This window comes from Ambystoma mexicanum, chromosome 1p (genome assembly GCF_040938575.1).
Source record: "Ambystoma mexicanum isolate Mex_15411 chromosome 1p, UKY_AmexF1_1, whole genome shotgun sequence".
Classification (NCBI taxonomy): domain Eukaryota; kingdom Metazoa; phylum Chordata; class Amphibia; order Caudata; family Ambystomatidae; genus Ambystoma; species Ambystoma mexicanum.
In genome coordinates, this window is record NC_090921.1 from 659,546,124 (window position 1) to 659,566,780 (window position 20,657).

Sequence of the window (20,657 nt, forward strand, 5' to 3'; positions counted from 1 at the left end):
GACTGGCCTACAGGTTCTGTTGGATCTAAGCGCAGCCTTTGACTTCCTGGACCACCATCAGCAGCTTCAGTGGGCCTTGGAAAATTTAGGCTCTTGTGAAGCAACCAGGTGGGTTGTCTCATTTTTATCGGAGAGGAAAACAAAAATCCACTGGGGGGGTGAGGCCTTCTCGAACAAAACACCTATTCTGTGTGCCGTCCCTGAGGGTGCAAGTCTCACTGCTGTTCAAACTTTATTTAAGGTGTCTCTGCATAGTGATGGATAAGATCGGAGCTTATTTTACAAACTATGCAGATGACACGCAGCTGATGATAGAACTCGGTGGGTGTTACGCTGAAGACTCCGCCTAGGTAACATTGCTTTATAACATAATTGAAGCCTGGATGAGGGAAAGCTGATTGTGCCCGACGGGAATAAAATGGAGCTGATGATTTTTGGCTCTCCACAAGCCCGTGCAAAATTCACTGAAGAGTATAAAATCATCAACCTCATCGGCTACCCGATTACCGTGTTTGAGCAGGTGAAGACGCTGGATCTATTCCTGAAAGCCTCAATGGGTCCCGAGGCTCAGGTCTCTTACCTCTCAAAAAACGGTCAATATTAACGCTGACTGCTCAAGTCTACCAGGCCATTCTTGAGCGAGGACCAAACTGCGGTTCCATGTCATTTCATAGCAGGATGGGGTTTTTTTTAGCAGGCTTTTTTACCACAGATTTTTTTACAAAAAAACTTGTTTATCCCCGAACAGCTACACCCAATATATATATTTTTCCAATCCCCCCAGTTTTTTCTGCAAAAAAATCACTGTAAAAAAACCTTGCGAAATAAATCCCGCATTGAAAGGTCATCATACCAACAGCGCTACCATAGCTTTTTTTTTCTTTACGATTCTCAACGCACTGTTTTGCAGTACTTGGCACCTGGCTATGCAGCCTTTACTTGCATCAATCACGAGTGTGTTACCGTAGTCGAGCCTGGATAGAAATGTGACTCGGGTCTCTTACCTCTCAAACTGTCAATATTACCTCTGACTGCTCAAGTCTATCAGGCCATTCTTGAGCGAGGACAACAGTGCTACCATAGCCCAAGCCACAATTCTATCCAGGCTCGACTACGGTAATGCACTCGTGATTGATGCAAGTAAAGGCTGCATAGCCAGGTGCCAAGTACTGCAAAACAGTGCGTTGAGAATCGTAAAGAAAAAAGCTAGAAGAGCTCATATAACCAATAATAGGAAAGATCTGCATTGGCTGACAATGGAAGATAGAAACCAGTTCTAAAACCCTGGCACTGGTACACAAATGTATCAGGAAATGCACCAGCGTAACTGAAGGAAAAGATCTCACCTTATGTTACCTGGAAGGTATCTGAGATCAGAGGACCAGGGCCTGATTTAACTGCCGCTAATTTAAAAAGTGCAGTGGTCTGGGTCGCGCTTTCCCGGTGAAAGCAGCCCAGAGGTGGAACAGCTTATCAGCACAACTGAGGCTCGAGAAGAACCATTGCGTGTTTAGAAAGGCACTGAAAACCAACCTATTTAGGTGATCAGCTCACTAAGGAAAATTACCTTTATGTAGGAACTTGTACCGTTGTATGTGTTATTGTCTGTGTGTGCGGCCTGATGCCTGCGGGCTTATTCGGCGCTATATACATTTATAAATGAATACAAATAAATAAGTGTTAGTGTTTGTTTGGGTCCATATATGTTCTGATGTCCTTGTCCTGATTTACAGCTCACGTTCCTCTTCCTAATAGAAGCCTTGGGTAGTACAGGCCTATATTAGGAGCTGGGGCCGTCGCACTAAGGGATAAGCCTTCTAGAGTCCAAAATCATTGGGACTGTAGAAAAACGTGCCCAACACCCTGTCAACCCATCATGGTATCTGGGGTAAATCAGAGTCGGGGGGAGGGCTGGCGGAGTACCTGGGCCTACCCCAACCATCATGGTATCTGGGGTAAATCAGGGGAGGGAGTAAACATAAAGCATTTGCTCCCCCACACCCCTATCCTCCATGCAATAACATTGGGAATAAGTTCCTTTGTTTCTTAAACCTTCCATTCCACTGCCTTTTGGTCGTCGAACCTGGGTAGTATTTTCTGAAAGATAAGAACACAATTACATACCTTAGTAACATTAGCGGTGAACAGGGAATCGGCCTGGGAGCATGCCCTGCCCTGACTCCGCCCTGCGGCGCCACACCTCAGTCCCCTTTTCCGCGTTGATGTGAACGGGCTGAATTCACCAGCGCTCCTGAGTTTGGCTTCAGCCATGTACTTCCACACGCGGATAATTCTTCTGTCTTTTTTTGTCTTTCTTATCATTCAGGTACTCTGTCCTCGGGCGTCACACTCCTCCCCGGCTCATGTCGACTTCCACAAGGTTCAGCAGGTGTCCATCCTGCAACGGGCTCTTCCCTACTTCAAACCCCCATGCCCTCTGCCTACGTTGCCTTGGCCCAGACCACGGTTGGCAAGCTTGTACAGCGTGCAACGTCATGTCATCGAAATCGCTGAAGAACAAACTAGCCAGCTGGAGGGAGCTCTTGCAGAAGTCTCCTCCAGAGGACCTCAAGAACTTTGAAACCTCTAACCAAGCCTCTATTTTCCATCCCACCCTGCAAGGGAGACTCCTTCCCAAGCTCTCGCGCGTGCGGGAGGGACCGCTGAGGTCCTTGTACCAGCACGCGCACCAAGGCTGCTCTAGCTACCAGCCTACTGGCCGAGGAATTCTCGGATCCTCCCGGGGACAGTGCTGAGGGGCCAGAAGGTTCTTTGACCAGGTCTCCGTCGTTTTACCAGCATTGTCTGAGGGGCCATGCCCTAGTACCGGCAATACTGCCAAGGGGAAGCCTAAATAGAGCTCTACCGGCCCACGACTGTGGGTGTCACACCTACAGGACCTAGGCCCATGGAGCAGGGTAGGCCTCGCAATCCACACGCAAGAGTCTTGGAGGAGGCTGGGCCCAGCGAACCGAGCAACACGACGCAGGCACGTGGCAGGCAGCTCGACAAAATGGCTGCCACGCCAGACATCAGCACCCGTCTGACGCCATTACACGGCAATGAACGAGTGTCAAAGTGGGACTGGCCTTAACCAGGTACATGCCTACAGTCTATCCTCCATTTGCGCAGGGCAGGTTCCCAATGCGTCCTTATGGCCAGGGTATGCAGCGGCTCCAGCAGCCTCCCGCTACCCCGTTGGTACCCCCTTCCACCTCTCTGGCCTGTGAAGAGGGGTTCTTCGAGAGGTTCCTCAGGCTCATGGAGTCGCCTCGGTTGGAGGTTATCCTCAGGGACGCATCAGGGATGTGCTTCCTACGATGCTACCGGCACCACAGGCTCCTCTTCTGATGCAGCCTCTGCCTCCCCAGCCGATTCCTCAGGTGGTTCCGTACCAGCCTCTGGCTCAGATCCCCGTACCCCACTCCAGCTCCTGCTACTCCACCTAAGCAGGATGCTCCTGATCCACAGGATACAGATGAGGTTGAGGATCATGACACGCCATCCTCAGCCAGGTCCTTCCACAGACGTCTTGCAGGGCTGGCGGAGTACCTGGGCCTACCCCAACCCGAGGTTGAGTAGCCCGTAGAGGGTGTTCCAGCTGAAGTCCTCACACGACGCCCCTTTGCCAAAACGGGAATTCCACTCCAGACCGTCTTCCTGCCAAGAAGGGTTGGCTCAAGCCCTACTCTGTCCAGCCGGTCAATCGACACCTGGATGCCAAGTACAGGCAGATGGACGGGGGGGATACACTCTTGCTCTCGCCCCATCCTCAGCCACACTCCTCAGTGATTGCTGCAGCATCACTATACTCACTATACTCCAAGCCTGTCGTCCTCAGCCTCCTCCTCGACAACGATGCTAGGCAAGGAGGAGAAGGAGAATCAGCATGTGGGAGTGGGCCCTGGAAAACATCTACCTCACAGCATTCCACCTCCCTGGGGAATCCAACCTGGAGGCGGACAGGCTCAGCAGGTTGGGAGCGGACAGTTACGAGTGGAAGCTAAACGAACTCGTTATTCAGGAGATCTTCAACAGGTGGGGTCATCCCCAGGTGGATCTCTTTGCCACCTGGCACGACAGGAAGTGCCCTCAATTCACCTCCTTGCAGGGACGGGGCCGCAGCTCCCTGGGTGACGCATTTCAGCTTCAGTGGAACAGCATAACAGCTTACGCCTTCCCACCCACTCCGCTGATTCACAGAGTGATTACTAAGATCAAGCAGTCTCGCCAGCTCAACATCATTCTAATAGATCCATGGTGGGTGGCCAGGCCATGGTTCTCGGAGCTGCTCAGCCTCTCGGAGATGCCACTGATTCAATTTCCGACAGGGCCCAGCACATCTACTGGTGCAGCAGAGGGGCAGGGTCATCCACCCTGCGCCAAAACAACTAGCACTCGCAGCGTGATTCCTGAGCAGGTAACGCTAAGGCACTTTAGCCTCTACCAGGCTAATCTGGAAATCGTACAGGGCGCAAGGAGCAAGGCCACCAAGGCCCAGTATAAAAGTAAATGGACCAGGTTCTGCACTGGGCAGACTCCAAGGATCTCGACCCCCCCCCTGGCATGTACTCTGGACGACGTGCTCTCCTTCTCGGCACCTCGCCTACTCTCGCGTACAGTCGGACACTTGCCGCACTTACCTCGCAGCCCTCAGGGCTTACAGGAACTCGGAGGGGGTCTTCTCCTCCAATCCAATTGTCATGAAACATTTGATGGGGCTCGCAAGGCTCTACCCGCAATTCAAGAGGCCACACCCCATGTGGGACCTGAACATAGTCTTGGGCGCCCTGGCGCACAACCCATTTGAGCCAATGGCGTCTGCCGACATCGGGCTGGTCACCATTAAGACGGTCTTACTAGTCGTCCTCACCTCGGCTCGCAGAGTCAGCGAAATCCAGGCGCTGGTCGCCTCGGAACAAGGTAGTCCTTCGGACACACCCAGCATATCTGCCTAAGGTGTCGTCTGCTTACGTTTTTTTCCAATCCCAAGGAACGAGGCACAGAATTCTGCACTGCCTGGATGTCGGGCGTGCCCTGAAATTCTACCTTGACAGGATCAACGGCTTCCGCAAATCAGACATCCTGTGTGTCACTTTCAGAGGTGCAAGACCAGGCCAGCAGGCCTCCATATCCCACTGGATGGTCTCAGCCATCAAAGAAGCATTTGAGGACCAACACAAGCCGCTTCCGGTGAACATGCACGCCCACGCAGTCAGGGCCAAGGCAACGGCCATCTTATTCCAGCACCATGTCCCTTGGCAAGCGCTAAGCAAGGCGTCCACTCCCTCCGCTTTCTGCAAGCCATTACTGTTTGGATGCTGGCTCTAGATCTGATGTGGCTTTCGGACAGGCGGTTCTCATGAACCTATTTGCTTAAGGAGGGTCTCCTCTCCACCCTGGGGCTACATTCAGTTGTAATCGCCCATGCAGTAAGGAGGAAAGGGGACGGTACAGAAGAGTAATTATGAGTTACTCACCGTAGTGACTAATGTACTCTTAGTCCCCTTGCCTCCATGCGTCCCACCATCCTCCCCCCTAATAATACTGGTGTCATTAGGCAATGTTAAATCTATTGTCGACACGTCAATGGGGACTGAGGTGTGGCGGCAGAGTCAGGGCGCTCCCAGGGCCGCACGCCAGTTTGCCTCTAAATTTAAAGGGGAAGTAGGTTTTTTTCTGGTGGAAAAAGGTTCTGTCTCCCATCCCTTGCCCATGCGGTATGGAGGAAAGGGGGACTAAGAGTAAGTTAGTCACTACAGTGAGTAACTTATAATTTCTTCTTGGAGATTGGACTGACTTGGTTACATCATTACTGTATTTAATATAGTTATTTACTTTTGGAATTTGACTTTTTTTAGTTTATTATCACATGCTTGTTTCATTTTTCTGTCTGTAGAAGCCATGGAATAAGTAGTGGTATTTATACATTCCTGTCTAAATTGAATTATTGTGTTATTATATTGTGTGGACTCATTGAGGGCCCCGGACTCCACTCGTTCTCTCCTGAGAATATCCTTGACTGCTCTCAGGTTTACATTGATTGGGTTTTGGCTAATGTTTCAGAATTCTTTGTTCACTGTAACTAGGGTGGCCTCCTAAAATCTGTCCAGGCCAGATTCCAGAAATCCATCTTATCACTTACTTTGTATTTTCTTTATTTACTTTGCAACACTACAGTGGTCCATTGATGTTGCTTTGTTTAAAAGTAAGTGTTGGTGCTCTGTACCCAGAGCACCCCAAAGGTGAATGTTTAAATAACAGAAGTATATGTTTTAGTGATTTGCTTACCTGTGGTTTTTGATTGATAGTTGTCGAAGGACTAAATAAATAATCGCATTGCTATACATTCGGCATAAGTTAAGAGTGCTCTGCATGGGCTTAATTGAATCCTTCACCACCTTCACTCTCTTCGAAGTGTAAGCCTTTCTGCTCGGTCGCACTACTTTGACAGATTTTAACTAGGCATTTGTGTCTTTCCCTGTTCACTAGAAAAGGGTGGCCTCTCAGCACCTATCTGCACGGTTGATTCTGCAAATTCATCTCAACACCCAATATGGCACATCCAGCCCTCAGAGGGCAGGAAGAAAGAGGTGATGGTCAAAGGGCAAAGCAACATCTTGTGGAACATCTGTCATGCCGTCAAATGCAAAAGTGCATGTGAGAATGATAAACAGATTAGAAAAATATTCTCTGCCCACCAGCCTTGTCCTGGACACATTATGCAACTAACAAAAAGTTACTAAAAACAAAGAGAAAGGGATACAAAGTCTCCCTATGACATGTCACTGTAAGGTTATTTGTGCAATGTGAAACAAATGGGGAATGTATCAATGGAGGACAGTTCCCCTGCACTGATACACATAGGGATTGGTTAGTGACCCAAAACAGATTAGCTAAGCGAGGTAAGTAAAGCAAAAAGTCTTTACTTTGAACTTAGGGCCCTTAATCAGTAAAACGTCCTGCAGTGGATGGGATGCAGAATAACTCATCAAATTATCGGACCAACTCAGGAAGTTGGCAAAGTGTAATTCCACTGTTTTATTATCAGTTGTCTAAAACAGGGAGTTACATCGGACATGTTCTCAACCTATTTCATACAAAATTCCACTTAAGGACTAAAAAGTATTCATTAGTGACGTCAATCTACGTTGCAAATAAGAAAATCCTAAAGAGGGTTGTGGTTGGTTTAAGGGGAACATCTAAGTATACTTTCTATACTGGGACGGGTTGTGATAGGATGTCTACTATCAGGTGGACAACTTAAGCCTGCCTCTGTTGCAAGTAATACTCAACACTTAAGTACACAGAATACTATTTGTTCTTAAGCTATAAGGCCCTTCTTTATATGGCCATCTACAATTGTTGGTATACTCATGCCATATCTGAAACATCTAGTTCACTAGCAGCATGTAAGCTCAGACCCAGGTGCCAGGGGGTGAACTGGACTTCACCTCCCCAGCCAATTAGTCCCGCATCTCATCGCCCATGCCTTCTGCCATGCAGACTGTCTTTGAACTCTGCCTTGCAGTAGTTTATATTCCCTGGGAATATAAGGGAGTATAGGTACACGCTTATCACAGTCTTGGTCTGCATGCCCACCTCCTATTTTCATCCTTGGCTCACGTGACAGGAGACCACAATTCAACCCATTTTATAGCATTTCATTGTCTTGAATTAATAAACTTGGCGTTCATGGTGTGCCTTCCTTGTATCTTAATAAGGAATAATCCGTCTTCTCACGTTTTCTGCCTTTGAGAACAGATAACTGCTTCTAGTCTTGACATCAGGCCACGCAGCCTTTCTCGCTTCAAGTCTGCAGCTAATTCTTTGCTGCGAACACGCACAGCTCTCGATCCTTCTTTCTCCATGGGTTTAAACATACTACAATTGTGACGCCAATGTCCAGTTTCAACATATATAATAGCGGCTTCGCCTGCAGTCTATTCACTACGTATAGCCAGCTTCTATGATCACTTAGTCTACCTGCGTTACTGCGTCTGTACAGTTATTAAACGGTTTACATTGTCTTCAGTGCGTCACAAAAGCACATGCACGTGTGATCTTCTTTCCTGCACAGGAACATTCACTCGATTTATTTATTTTGTCATCCGGTTCTATAACGTCCATGCATCATCTTCGAGCGTCGCTCTTACTTCGTGTGATGTCACCAACTTCTCTTTTTCTTGTTTTCATATTCCTTCAGGGACCTTTTCCAAGAGATTATCATCTCTTCGGGCATCCATCTGGTATGGCTTTCTCAACAGATATCTTTTCTCGAATGTTTGTCGCAGTATGGTCACTATAACTGGTGTTAAGCATGGTGCAGGTTCAGGCTTCCAACATATAGGTAGTAGGGGGGGAGGACTTCCTGCAGAGGCATTCGGCTGCTCCTCTACAACTTGCATTCAAAAGTCAGGTCAGGCTAGGTTCAAAACAGCAGCAAAACGTTGGGGTGTTCATTAATGTCTAAGGCGGAAAGCAGCAAAAAGAAACATTGCTAGCCGGTAGCAAGGCCTTTTCTGGGAAAAGTACTTGTGTAAGGCTTCTAACCTGAATGTACCCATGGGGTGAGTGTTAAGAGCAACAGTGCCTCTGTTCCCTTCTGATCTTTTCAGATGTAACAAAGCATAGCGTTTGGATTCTGTACTGGATTTCGTACAGGGGTTCTTGGTAGCAAAGCCTCCCATTGCAGATCTGGGTGGGTCGATACAGTTAATCATTAGATGTTGCTTGAGCAGGGTGCCATGGGATTACCCTCAGAGTATTTAGGTGTCTCAGATCTACAGTCTACTCTAACTGAAAAAGTTGATAAAATGATAAACCAGTCGGAGGGTGGGGGGGAGGAGAAGGTTGGTGTGGGGGTGTGTATCAAAAAGTACAGATGCCCCTTGTTGGATGGTGTTTAAGGCGTGGGGCATTTCAATCTCACACCTACAAACCATTTTCACCAGGTTATGGCTTAATAGAAATAGGAAGAGGCCTATATGTTGCAAACACCCAAGTTGTTGCTGGTAAGTAGCTGTTCTTTTGGGAGCCTCCATTTACTGCAGTTTCCTTAAATGTTTAATTTGGTCATCTGAGTACTATCTGTATTTACTTCAGAACATTTAAGCACTAGTATTTTATCTTTGCTTTAAGGTCCAAAAGCACAGAAGAAATTTAAAAGGCTGATGTTACATCGAATAAAATGGGATGAAAAAGCATCCGGTTCCAAAGGACGCAGTGAGTGATCTTTTTCACAATGTCTATCGATGAAAGGTCGTAGAGGGTTTTCTCCATGAGTGTGCATGTTGTAACCTAGCCTGTGCATTGCCACCAGGTTTGCAGCACTTACCTGCCTTTTAAGTAAGCTAAGCAAGAAGTTTTAGTATCATGAAGCTTATTCATTCTCAGACCCATGTATGATTTCAGGACAGCACACCTGCAGTTTTAATTTTGTTTGCGTGCACAGATTTTATATTCTGAATGGAGGGGGACTTTTTTTGCTCAAGTTTCTTCACTTCAGCAGCAGAGCTAAGAATGGCATGGTTTTTATTGGCCTTCCACTGTTCCGGATCTCAACTTCTGCTCTCCTTCCCAATTCTCTTGATTAGAAGCAGCTGTATAGAGGCCTGAATGGATATTGTCCCTCTGTACAGCCTTTGCAGTATACACAGCTTAAATCTATGGAATAATTAGATCTGTAAACATTGCAGCGTTATGAACCCTAGAAGAAACAATATCTAAAAAAGAAATTTGGTGGTGTCCTCGACCATGACAAAAGGATTGGCTAGTATGGAAACATGGGAGGCCAATGTTTGGATTGAGTGTCCTTAACTGGTGTGTTTGGGCAAATCTAGTGGTGCCCCTATGGCACAGAATCATAGATCGGATTGCATATAAAGTGGGATGCAATTTTCCTTTGTTTCATTGTGTGGCAAAGAACCTCAGGTCACTTGTTCCTGGAGCAAAGTGTTAGGAAAGATTTTCTTTTTGCTGCTTTCCTCAAATAGAGGAAACCCTTCATTTTTTTACTTCGTATGTTTTGACTCCTGACCTGACATTTTGAAGGTACGTAAATCCTTTTGCTTTACTTACCTTATCTTTGTGCCCATTCAAATGGGGCAACTAAGCAATCCATAAAACTATCAGTACTGAAAGTCTGTCACTTATTGAATTTCTTGTATTGTTAAACCCTGAAGTGAAGTGTGGGTAGGATACTTAGTCTCCTCATCTTTTTCTGTAATGGCATTTTGGTTACTTTTACAATGTTGCCTGGGATTAGCTGCTGGGAGCATATAATTTTGTGCCGTGTTTATGCTTGTTACTCCTGCACTTTTGCATTTACCACAAATGGCTACTAAAAGTGGCTAAGATGTAATGTTATTGGTCATTTGTATATCGCCGTTTCCCATTCTCCCATTGGTATGGCCTCAAAGCTCTGTAGGCGAACAACCTCAGGGAACCAAAGTCCAAGGTATGGGAAATTCATCAGAGGAGTTTAGCATGCATGTGTGCATTTCAGCCAGTACAAAGGCAGGTGGGGTTGCCAAGTCCATGTTAGCTACCCATGTCCAGCTGGCATGTGGATGGGTGCTGTCCAGTAGTCTGCGAGTTCAGGAGACTCATGTGTACAGCTAGACTAAATTTGTGTTGCGGGGGACTGTAAGGGTGGCTGGGGGGTGGGGTGCTGCATTCTTATGATAGAGGTGTTGTCATAAAGTAGTGTATGATAGCGGATGCGTGCATGTGGGTGTTTGTGCCTTCGGCTATCTTCCATAAGCATGGAGTGCGATACATACCCATGTTTCCTGGCTGCTTTCTTGGTTTCATAGATGCGGTGTGTATTCTCTCCTGTGGTCTGCTGAATTTTATTGTCTCTGATGCTCTGTACATTTCTTTGCACGTTAATTGCTGCCTTGGCCTACCGGAGAGATGATTAGATGGCCCGAAGTGTGGCATGGGTTTGTCAGGATGTGGAGGTGCGGGGAGCAGGTCTTGAGGGCCCTCTGCAAAAGCAAGGTTATCCTCTATGGGGCGGGTGCTAAAGGGAATTGTGTTCCAGATTGAGGGGCTTGGATGGAGAATTAGGATCCCCCTATTATTGTCGATTTGAAGGGAGGAGGGATCCCAAGGAGGAGTGCAGTGCTTGATTACAGATTTCTATTGGTTTGGTAACGGATGAGTTTCTATTGAAGGTATTCTGTGCTCGTCTTGTAGAGGGCACGGTGGGTGATGAACATGGCTTTGAAACTGGCCCATTGCCCAACAGGGAGCCAGTGGAGGGCACAGTGGGTGTGATGCATTCTCTGGGGTCAAGGGCCAGGAGGAGCCTAACTGCTGTGTTTTCGGGGGCACCCAGGTAAAGGGAATGAGCGTAGTTTAAGTGAGAGGGGACGAAAGCCAGGATTGCTGAGACTCTGGGGGTCGGAGTGGTAGGGGAAGATGTGTCTGAAAATGTAGAGGTGTAGCTAGCAAGATTTAGATTGATGCAGTGTGAAAGTGTCAGGTCAGCATCCATGATGCATCCCAGGTTCTTCAATGCGTTGGATGCAGCGTGAGGAGGGCCTATAGAGGATGGCCAAGGGGTGGGTTGGACGAAAAGTGCCATCTTCCCGCAGATCATGGTTTTGGTTTTTCCTGGGTGAGGAGGTGGTGGTGGTGGTGATTAGCCGTCATTCAGTGGTAATTTCTTTTTTTTTTTACTTCTTTTTATTGACTTGACAGCACAACAAAGAAAAAACAGAGGGAGCCACATGGCACCAGTGCAGAAAGCGCGAAATGAAAATTCTTTAGGCAATACAATTTGTATCAAAGAAGTGACCTTTTAGGAAAACCGAGAATACAGGTTATTAACACATACATTTTAACATGACATCCACTATGGGGGACCGCCTGGGGAGGCAGTGGCGGAAGTTGATGGTGAGGCCAGGGCAGCAATATAGTCTCGAAATTTCGGCCAGACATCCCTCGGCCTGGAGCGGGAGCGCTGCATCGCACTCCAGGACTGCTCGGTGTTGTGAGCCCATGTGACCGAACCAAGCCATTGTGTATAGGTAGGCGCTCTAGGGCGGAGCCAACATCATAATATACAGAGAACTGCCAGCAACATACAGAGACCTGCCAGTTTCCTAGAGTCACGAGACAACTGAGGAAAATCATGGAAAAAACAATGCAGTGGGGTAGGGGTTATCGGGTGTTCCAGAATGTCGGATAATGTAGAGCAAATATCTAGCCAAAATTGGGCTAACCGGGGGCAGAGCCACAGCATGTGCATGTAAGATGCTTGGTCTGCGCCCCACCTGGGACAGGAGGGGGGGGGGTTAGCATCGGAGATATGATGAAGTCTCATAGGTGTATAATGATACCTGTGCAGGATTTTGAATTGGAGGAGTTTAAATTTAGTGTTGTAGGAAACCTTGTGAGTGCGGGCGCACATACGAGCCCACCTCTCATCAGTGATCTCCGAGCCGAGATCCGTCTCCCATTTGCGACGAAACTCGGTGAAGTGGGGGGCCGCTCTGGACTGAAGTAAGGTGTATAGCCTCGACACTTTGCCTTTAAAGGAAAGATAGGAGCAGAGCTCCTCTACTATCGGCTCATCGGGAGGCAGGGCGGGGAAGTCTGAATATCTGGCTTTAAGATGTCCACGGAGTGACGAGTACTGTAGCCACACCGAGGGTCGGCGCCTGAGTGAGGGGGGGGGGAGGTCAGACCATTCTATAAAGTTCCCCTGCTCAAAGGCATCGCGCAGAGTCAGGAAGCCTGCAGTAGCCCAGCGGTTGACCACTGAGAGTGGAACGTGCGGGACACCGGGCAAGAAGTTCCACAGTGGGAGGTCCCCGTGGAACGGGCTGGGAGTGTCAACCATGGTCCAGAATTTGGAAAGGGCCAGGGATGTGCTGGTCATTGGATTCGCAGAGTTCGGATCAGGAAGGATCGGTTGGACGATCAGGGAACCTATCACCCGGTCACAGACAGACAGCTTCTCAAGGCGAACATGTGGGGGGGGGTCGACAGTGTTGAACCAAAATGCCGCAAACTGTGACTGGGCCACCACCCAGTATCTGACAAAATCGGGAGCGCCGAAACCACCTAACGCCTTAGGGGCGGATAGCGTGGAGAATTTGAGGCGGACAGCTCCGGAGTGCCACAGGAAGGTGTTACATATGCTGCGAAGCATTCGAAAAAAGTTATCCCCTGGCCAAAGAGGTAGATTAGTAAATCGGTACAATAATTGGGGTAATACAATCATTTTGAGTATACCAATCCTGCCCGCAAGCGAGAGGGGGAGTTTAGTCCAGCTGGTGGCCTTAGCCTGAAGGGTAGTTAGATAGGTGTGGAAGTTGTCATCGCGCAGCTGGGGTGTGTGCCGGGAGACCACCACACCTAGGTAGGTGAAGCTATTGGGACACCAGTTGAACCCATGAAGCTCGGGGAGCCTGTGTGAAGTCTGTGAGCGGAAACAATACAGATTTAGAACAGTTAATCCTCAGGCCGGATATGTCACCGAAACGGGCCACATCCCTCAGTATGGCCAGAAGGTTGGCTACAGGGGATCGGACATACAGGAGGGTATCGTCTGCGTAGAGGGAGATTATGTCGGTCTGGCCATATGTGCGCAACCCTCTGTGCGAGTGCAACTGTCTAATCATGTCAGCAAAGGGCTCCATGGCAATTGCAAAGATAAGCGGGGAGAAGGGGCATCCCTGGCGTGTTCCTCTAAAAATCTGGAGGGGGGAGGAGCACCTATCTTCTGTGCGGACTTTGGCGGACGGGGCGGTGTAAAGGAGCTTTATCCAGGTGCAAAAGTTAGGACCGAAGTTACATTTCTCTAGAACACACCATAGGTATCTCCATGAGACTGAATCAAAAGCTTTTTGCATGTCCAATGCAGCCGCCACAGCCTGGGTGGCAGGGTCGATCCTAGTGATCACATTGAAAAGTCTCCTCAGATTTAGGGAGGTGGATCTGCCGGGGACGAAGCCGGCCTGATCTGGATGGATAATGTGGGACATGTATGGGGCTAGGCGGTTAGCAAGTAGCTTGGCAAATATCTTAATGTCACTATTAATCAGAGAGAGGGGACGGTACGAGCCGCACTGCGTAGGGTCTTTTCCTGGTTTAAGGAGCACTGTAATCAATGCCTCCCGGAGGGACGGTGGGAGAATGCCCCTGTCGCACGATTCTTCCCAGAGCATTAGTAGGTGCGGCGCCAATTGGGTCTTGAATAGCTTATAGAAGTCCATCGGGATCCCATCGGGGCCGGGGGCTTTACCGGATGCCAGTGACTCAATGGCCTCCACAATTTCCTCTAAGGTGAAAGGCCTCTCGAGGGAGGCGCTAGTGTTGTCCGACAAAACTGACAGAGGAAGACTCTCTAAAAAGGAGTTAATGTCAGAGACCTGGGAACTGTCTATCTCCGAGTACAGGGAAGCGTAGAATGCGAGGAACTCGGAATTGATGTCCTGAGGGGAGGTTGTCAGTGTGCCATCTGGTCTGGAAATGGCCGGTATATGGGGGGCCCCGAACTCGCGGCGCAATAGTCTAGCCAGCATTCTGCCGGGTCGTTCACCCTCGCCATATTTTCTCGCTGATTGGGGGGAATCTAGGAACCTGACCTCGCGCTCAGCAAGGCCACGAAACCTGTCCAACTCAGAGCCCAGGAGCGCAAGTGTGGCCGGGGAGTGGTCATCAGCGTATTGGGATTCATAGACGGAGAGGGCCGATTCGCAAACAGCGATATCGGCCCGAATGTCCCTAAGTATGCCACTGCACTTGGAGATGGCAACCCCTCTAGTGTGTACTTTAAAGGCCTCCCATAGCACCGCGTGTGTTGGGACAGAGTGTAAGTTAAACTCGAAATATTCCTCGATAGATGTCTCAAGCTCAGACACGAAAACTTGGTCAAGAAGCGAGTGGGGGCTCAGCCTCCACTGTCTAGTTTTATTGGGATCTAATCCCCAGTTCAAAGAGATTAGTACAGGTGAATGGTCCGATAGCGTCCTGGGGAGTATGGCTAAGTGGGTGATGCATCTAACGAGTATATCTGTGACGAGCCACCTATCTATCCTGGAGTGGGAGTCATGCACTGAGGAGAAGGAGTATGTACGGTCATCGGGGTACATCAGGCGCCAGGCGTCTACCAACGCCAAGCGGGGGAGCGAGGTAAGGATAGAATATGCTGCCCTAGAGAGTTGGCGGGGGCGAGAACCCGATCTATCCAGGTTGACATCTAGTATCGTGTTGAAGTCACCGCCCCATAGAATGGGAATTAGAGTGTAGCTCTCGAGCAGAGTGGCCAGGTGGAGGTAGAAGTCAGGGTCGTCGATGTTGGGACCATATATGTTCAGAATGGCAATTTCCTGTTGCTGTAATATACCGGTGATGAGCACAAACCTACCGAGTGGGTCTATGTGAGAGTGCTGACATGTAAACTTCAGGCTTTTATGTATTAGGGTGAGGGTGCCCCGGCTCTGGGTGGAGTAATTAGTATAATACCTCTGGGGGCCCCATTGCTTGGCAAAACGCTCAGTGTTCGGAGCGAGCGTGAGTTTCCTGCAGGCACAGGATCTTCACTCCGTGGCGCTCGGCGTGAAGCTGAATCTGTCGCATCTTTTTATGGTTGCCTAGACCCCTTACGTTCCAACTCATAAGAGTTGTATCAGCCATACTTGAAGGGGTGATGGTGGAATAGATAAGAGTGGATTCCAGTAAGGTGAACGGTGTGTACCCATGGAGTATGCGGTCCTCCGACCATATGCGTGAATTGATTGCACGTGGTGCCCGTGGTGCCTCTGAAGGCTGTCAAGAGTTTTACAAACCATAACATTCCCAAATTACCTCCCACCCACATCCCTCCCCCAATCGGAAGGACGAGACCCAAACACAACCACAACAAACGTAAACTTTTAGGCATCAACGCCAGGGGGTCTGCTTGCGGCCGGGGAATGGCGCGCCGGACCGGGAGAGCGTAAGTAGAGTTATGCTACGTAGTAGGATTAGGCAGGGCATTTAGAGTGTATGCGGGTTACCTCGGGTCCAAACCTGTGAAAAAGTGGGCCCAGCAGAGGTTGGGATGTCGCCGTGTGATAGGACGCGGTAACCACATAGTTGGGTGTGTATTTAGCTAGAAGGGACATGGGTCCCGCGGTCACAGCGAGCAAAGTGAATGGAATGAAATGTCGGGTGACTCCTGGAAGGGACCCCTGAGAGATGGTAATTACAGTGAGCGGGACAGTAGCAGGGTGCGAAATACACCGAGACAGATAGGAGATGAAACGACATCAGCAACATGAACTACTATAAAGTACGATGAATAGGGGCCATCGCGGGGGGGGAGCGCCGTGGCGGCCCCACCCCGCGGGCCAATTACAACAGACTCATTGAGAAACCATACAACCCATATCAACATTGTCTACATCAACCCGGAAAGTGTTCATCTATAAATTTCGAGGCTTCTTCGGGGATAGGGAAAAAGTGTGTTTGATTAGAGTGTACAATCCTCAGTTTGGCGGGAAAGAGCATGGAGTACTTGACCCCTAGGTCCCGGAGTCTCTTATTCACCGCAAGGAAGGTCTTACGTTCCTGCTGCACAGCCACAGAGTAATCCGGGTACAAGTGTATCCTTGCAGCCCCAAGATGAAGCTCGCCCTTGGTCCTGGCCGCCCGGAGCAGGGCATCGCGATCACGGAAATTGAGGATTCTGGCAATGATAGGGCGGGGTGGGGCACCAGGCCTGGGTCTAGGGGCCAAAGAGCGGTGAGCTCGCTCCACTGCGAATTGTGCCGAGAGGTTGGGGCTATCCAGGAGGGTCAAAAGGGTGCGTTCCACGTAGTGCTCCATGGGCTCCCCGATATCGTCCTCGGGAATGCCAACAATGCGTAGGTTATTCCGCCTGGAGCGGGATTCAAGGTTGACGTTTTTCCTTTCGACCATAGAGACCCGGTTGGTCAGGGTGGTCACAGCTGTGCTAAGGGAGACCAGGTCGTCGTCTGCGGTGCTAACCCTAGTCTCGATCTCAGCGACCCTGCTGTCTGTTTTTTCGATATGGGCCTTTATGGAAGAGATGGTCCCGTTCATATCGTCCAGCTTAGTGTGGAGCGCGGTAAAACCCTCTCGCATGTATTCCATCATTTTCTGTGAGTCTGAGGTAGAGGGCGTTGCAATGACTGGCGCCTCTTCGGTTAGCGGCTTGGAGGGAGTTTTAGCAAACATATTTAGCAAGGCCTGCCTCTTGTTAGAACCGGCTCCTTTGGTCATGGCCATAGGACGCGTCTGGTGTCCAGGATCAGGTGCAGGTGTGGCAGGAGGCCTTCCAATAGGCGACCCGTAGGGCGGCCAGGTGGGGAGGAGGGAAGGTATGGAGAGCAGCTGACGAGTTTGGGGGAGAACCAGGGATCCCCAACAGAGAGCAGCGGGTGAGACCGCCAGGTCCAGGACCAGTGGGGTAGATCAGAAGTGAGGCTGCCAGTGGTGTGTAGGGGGAGCTCAGTAATTGTAGGGGGTTAGGACCCCTCCTCCAGGAGTGCTCCGGGGTTATTGGCGGCCGCCGGCAGAAGCCTGGGAGTGCTGGAGAGCCCACGGAGTTGGTTAGTAGTGGGTCGGCTGGTGAGGAGAGCCAATTGTTTGCGGGCCAAAAGTAGCGCTGAGAGGGGTATTACACGAGGGCCGCCCAGCAAGGGGATCAGATCCAGAGTTGGGGGGGGAGGAGGGGCAGGTGAGATGGAGGCCGGAGAGAGCTGTGGTGTCCCAAAATAAGTGTCCGCTGGGGCTCAGGGACCAAGGTCGGTGCAGGCCGAGAACACAGGAGCGGGCAGGGGGCAGCACCGTGGTAAGCGTGGCCCGTAGGCTCGGTCGCAGCTCAGGCCCGCAGCAGACGGGAGCAACACCAAGCGCCCCCCCCAAACCCCCCTACCTTGTCGCGGATCAGAGAGGGGCGCCCCGCCGGAGGGGGGGCGCCGCAGGTAAGCAGGTATCGGAGAAGCAGGTGTCCGCGGTGGGGGGTCCGCTCCCCGCGGCTCGAGAGAGGGAGCCAGGCAGTACGGCGTCACGGGCGCCACAGGTAGGGGGGGGGGCGCCTCAGGTAAGCGGAGCGGAGAAGCGGGTGTGTGCGGTGAGGGTCCGCTCCCAAAGGGCCCGCGACAGGGAGCCAGGCCGTACGGTGTCCCGGGCGCCGCGGGAGCCGGACCATACAGGCTGCCACAGGTCCAGGCAGGGTGCGTGTGATCCACAGGAGGAGCGATGAGGCCGAGGATGGAGCGCGGGAGCCGGCCAGCCCCGGCCGGCAAGGAGGGCTCTGGCGCCCCTCCCCCACAGCGGCCCACAGCGCCGCGTCCTGAAGTGGATGGGAGAGCCGCAGCCGGTGGAGCCGCGGTCGGGCGGCCAGGCGCAATAAGACCCCGGCAGAGTAGAGGGCAGCAGTACGGTCCACAGGAGGGGCCGCGGGGGCCAGAAATCCGCAGTAGTGCAGCGGATGCGTTGAAGATGAAGCACCGCCCGCACACGGGAGGATAACCAGAGCAGAAGAGTGCTTTTCAAGGGATCGTACGCTCTCCCAGCTCGGAGCGCTGCAGCTAGGCGGCCATCTTACTTCGGCGCAACAGCACCCCCCCCCCCAGTGGTAATTTCTGTGAGGCATGATGCAGGGTTGGAATGGGTGAGGTCTTGGGGATCTTGAAGATGTATGTGTCATTTTAGCAGGCAAATAGTGAGCGAATAAGAGCAGGGAGGGGACTTGGTTAGAGGTTGAAGAGTAGGGGAGATGGGGGATCTCATTGGTCCAGGGCAAGGGTCGAGGTGAAGGGAGGAAGGAGTGTGATTTGAGATCTTTTATTTTAGCAAGGAATGAGGAAATCCACCTCAGTGCTGCGTCATTTATGCTGAGCGAGTGGAGTCTGCCCATGAGAATGCTGTGGTTGATGGTGTCAAAGGCTGCCGAGAGGTCGAGGAGGAGTTGCGTCACGGCTTTGAGTCTGAGGTGCTTTTGAGGTCATTGCAGATGGAGACCAGGGGTGATTTAGTTCTTCAGAGGGGTCTGAAGCTGATCAGGGCGCGGTCGAGGAGGATTTTGGATTCAGTGACGAGGCAGAGTTTGGGAGTAAGTTGTTCGGTCAATACGTTTGGCTATGAAGTGGTTGTTGGATATAGGTCGGTAGTTGGCTGGAAGGAGTGGGTTCAAGCAAGCAAGGTTCTCTTGAGGAAGGATTTGATGTGCGATGTCTTGAAGGCTGCTGGGAATATGCCTGAGGTGAGGGAGGAGTTAATGATGGATCTCATGATGCTGCCTGCACAGGTTGAAGAAAGTTCTTTGAGGAGTGCATATGTCCCCGGGACCCAGACGCGCAGCTGCTAGCAAGTGGCTTCAGGAATTTGCGTTGGAAGAGAATGAGAAGATGGGACACGAGCTGGAAGGATTAGTGGGGTCGGATGCAGGTCCCAGAGATTAGGCGGGAGTGCTGCTAGTTTGGGAGAACTTGCGCAGTACACAGCGTGAGTACCCAGAAATCGTTGCCTTGAGGACGACCAAGTGTCAAATGTGTTGGCTGTCAACAGGATAATAAATCAATACCACAAACTTAATAACTGTACACATTGGAATGAGAGATTACGGGGAATACCTCTGTGCTGTCGATGCAGCTAACCACCAGCAATACTTGACGGCTAGAGCGCACCAAGCGACTGTCCTACCCCAGCCCGATCTTTGACCTACATTCATTTTATATACACAAGACAAGGTAGGTAAACACTATATCAGGCTAACCAACTCGTATAGAGAACATAAGCAACACGTTTTCAGGTGACTACTTCAATAGTAGTGGCTTGCACCAACAATGAGCACAGTAAAATGACAGTTTAACTCATTTGTAAAGTCACTCAGACAAAGTTATGTTGGAAGGAAAAAAGGGTTATTCAGCACTGGCAACAGCAATCTATTTCTTGGTAACACTTTCCAATTATTCTAATGCTTTAGCAGTTCAATCCCTACTAGTTAAGTTCATCCAAGTCAGTTGAGTAGTAAGATTCCTCTTAACTGCACCTTTCCTTCCATTTCTATGGACCCCCAGACATTTTTATTTTTGAATCTGACCTTGAGCTTCACTACACTGTGTTTTTCTAATCTGTCATGGGGGCAACTGACGTGTCCTTTATGCTGTAGGTACCGGAAACATTGTTTCACTTAGTCTTATTACTTTGTTACTACTTTTCTCCAGCATGGGGTCTGGCATGAATTGACATGCTCATTAATATTCCTCAATTCGAGCCTCAAGCTCCACCGATTCTTCTTCCGATCAATGGGGACCCGTTTCTGAAGTTTCTACGCCCCTCAAGGGCGGATTTTCGGCGAATTAATCTTCTTGGAGGATTTCCGGAAGAACTTTGAGGCCTACCCCGTTTTGGACATGGCCCAGGACAAAATAGATTCAACGCCTACTGGATCCAAACTGTTCAGGAACTGCCCAGGATGTAGATTACAGAATGTCTTCTAGGAAGATGAGCACTCTCGGTGCCTCTACAGCCTTCACGATGACAAATCGTGTCGTGGAGAAGGATTGTGCGTTCTGTAAGAACATGTCCGTCCGGACAATGAATGACCGTCGAACTCGGATCACTAACTGGCTGGAGGGGAAGAGCCCAGCAGCAGGTGAGAAGAAGAGGTCCGAGCAGTCTTCTAA

The 20,657-nt window shown here is 50.1% G+C and overlaps 1 protein-coding gene across 2 annotated transcripts in view; it reads left to right on the plus strand.

Moving 5' to 3' along the window:
- PRPF3 (pre-mRNA processing factor 3) overlaps positions 1-20,657 on the plus strand; it is a 1,104,158-nt gene that overhangs the window by 848,143 nt on the left and 235,358 nt on the right. For both annotated transcript variants that reach the window (XM_069649724.1, XM_069649725.1), the window contains exon 15: positions 9,142-9,225. In XM_069649724.1, coding sequence (XP_069505825.1) covers positions 9,142-9,225 — 84 coding nt within the window. The remainder of the gene's footprint in view (positions 1-9,141; positions 9,226-20,657) is intronic.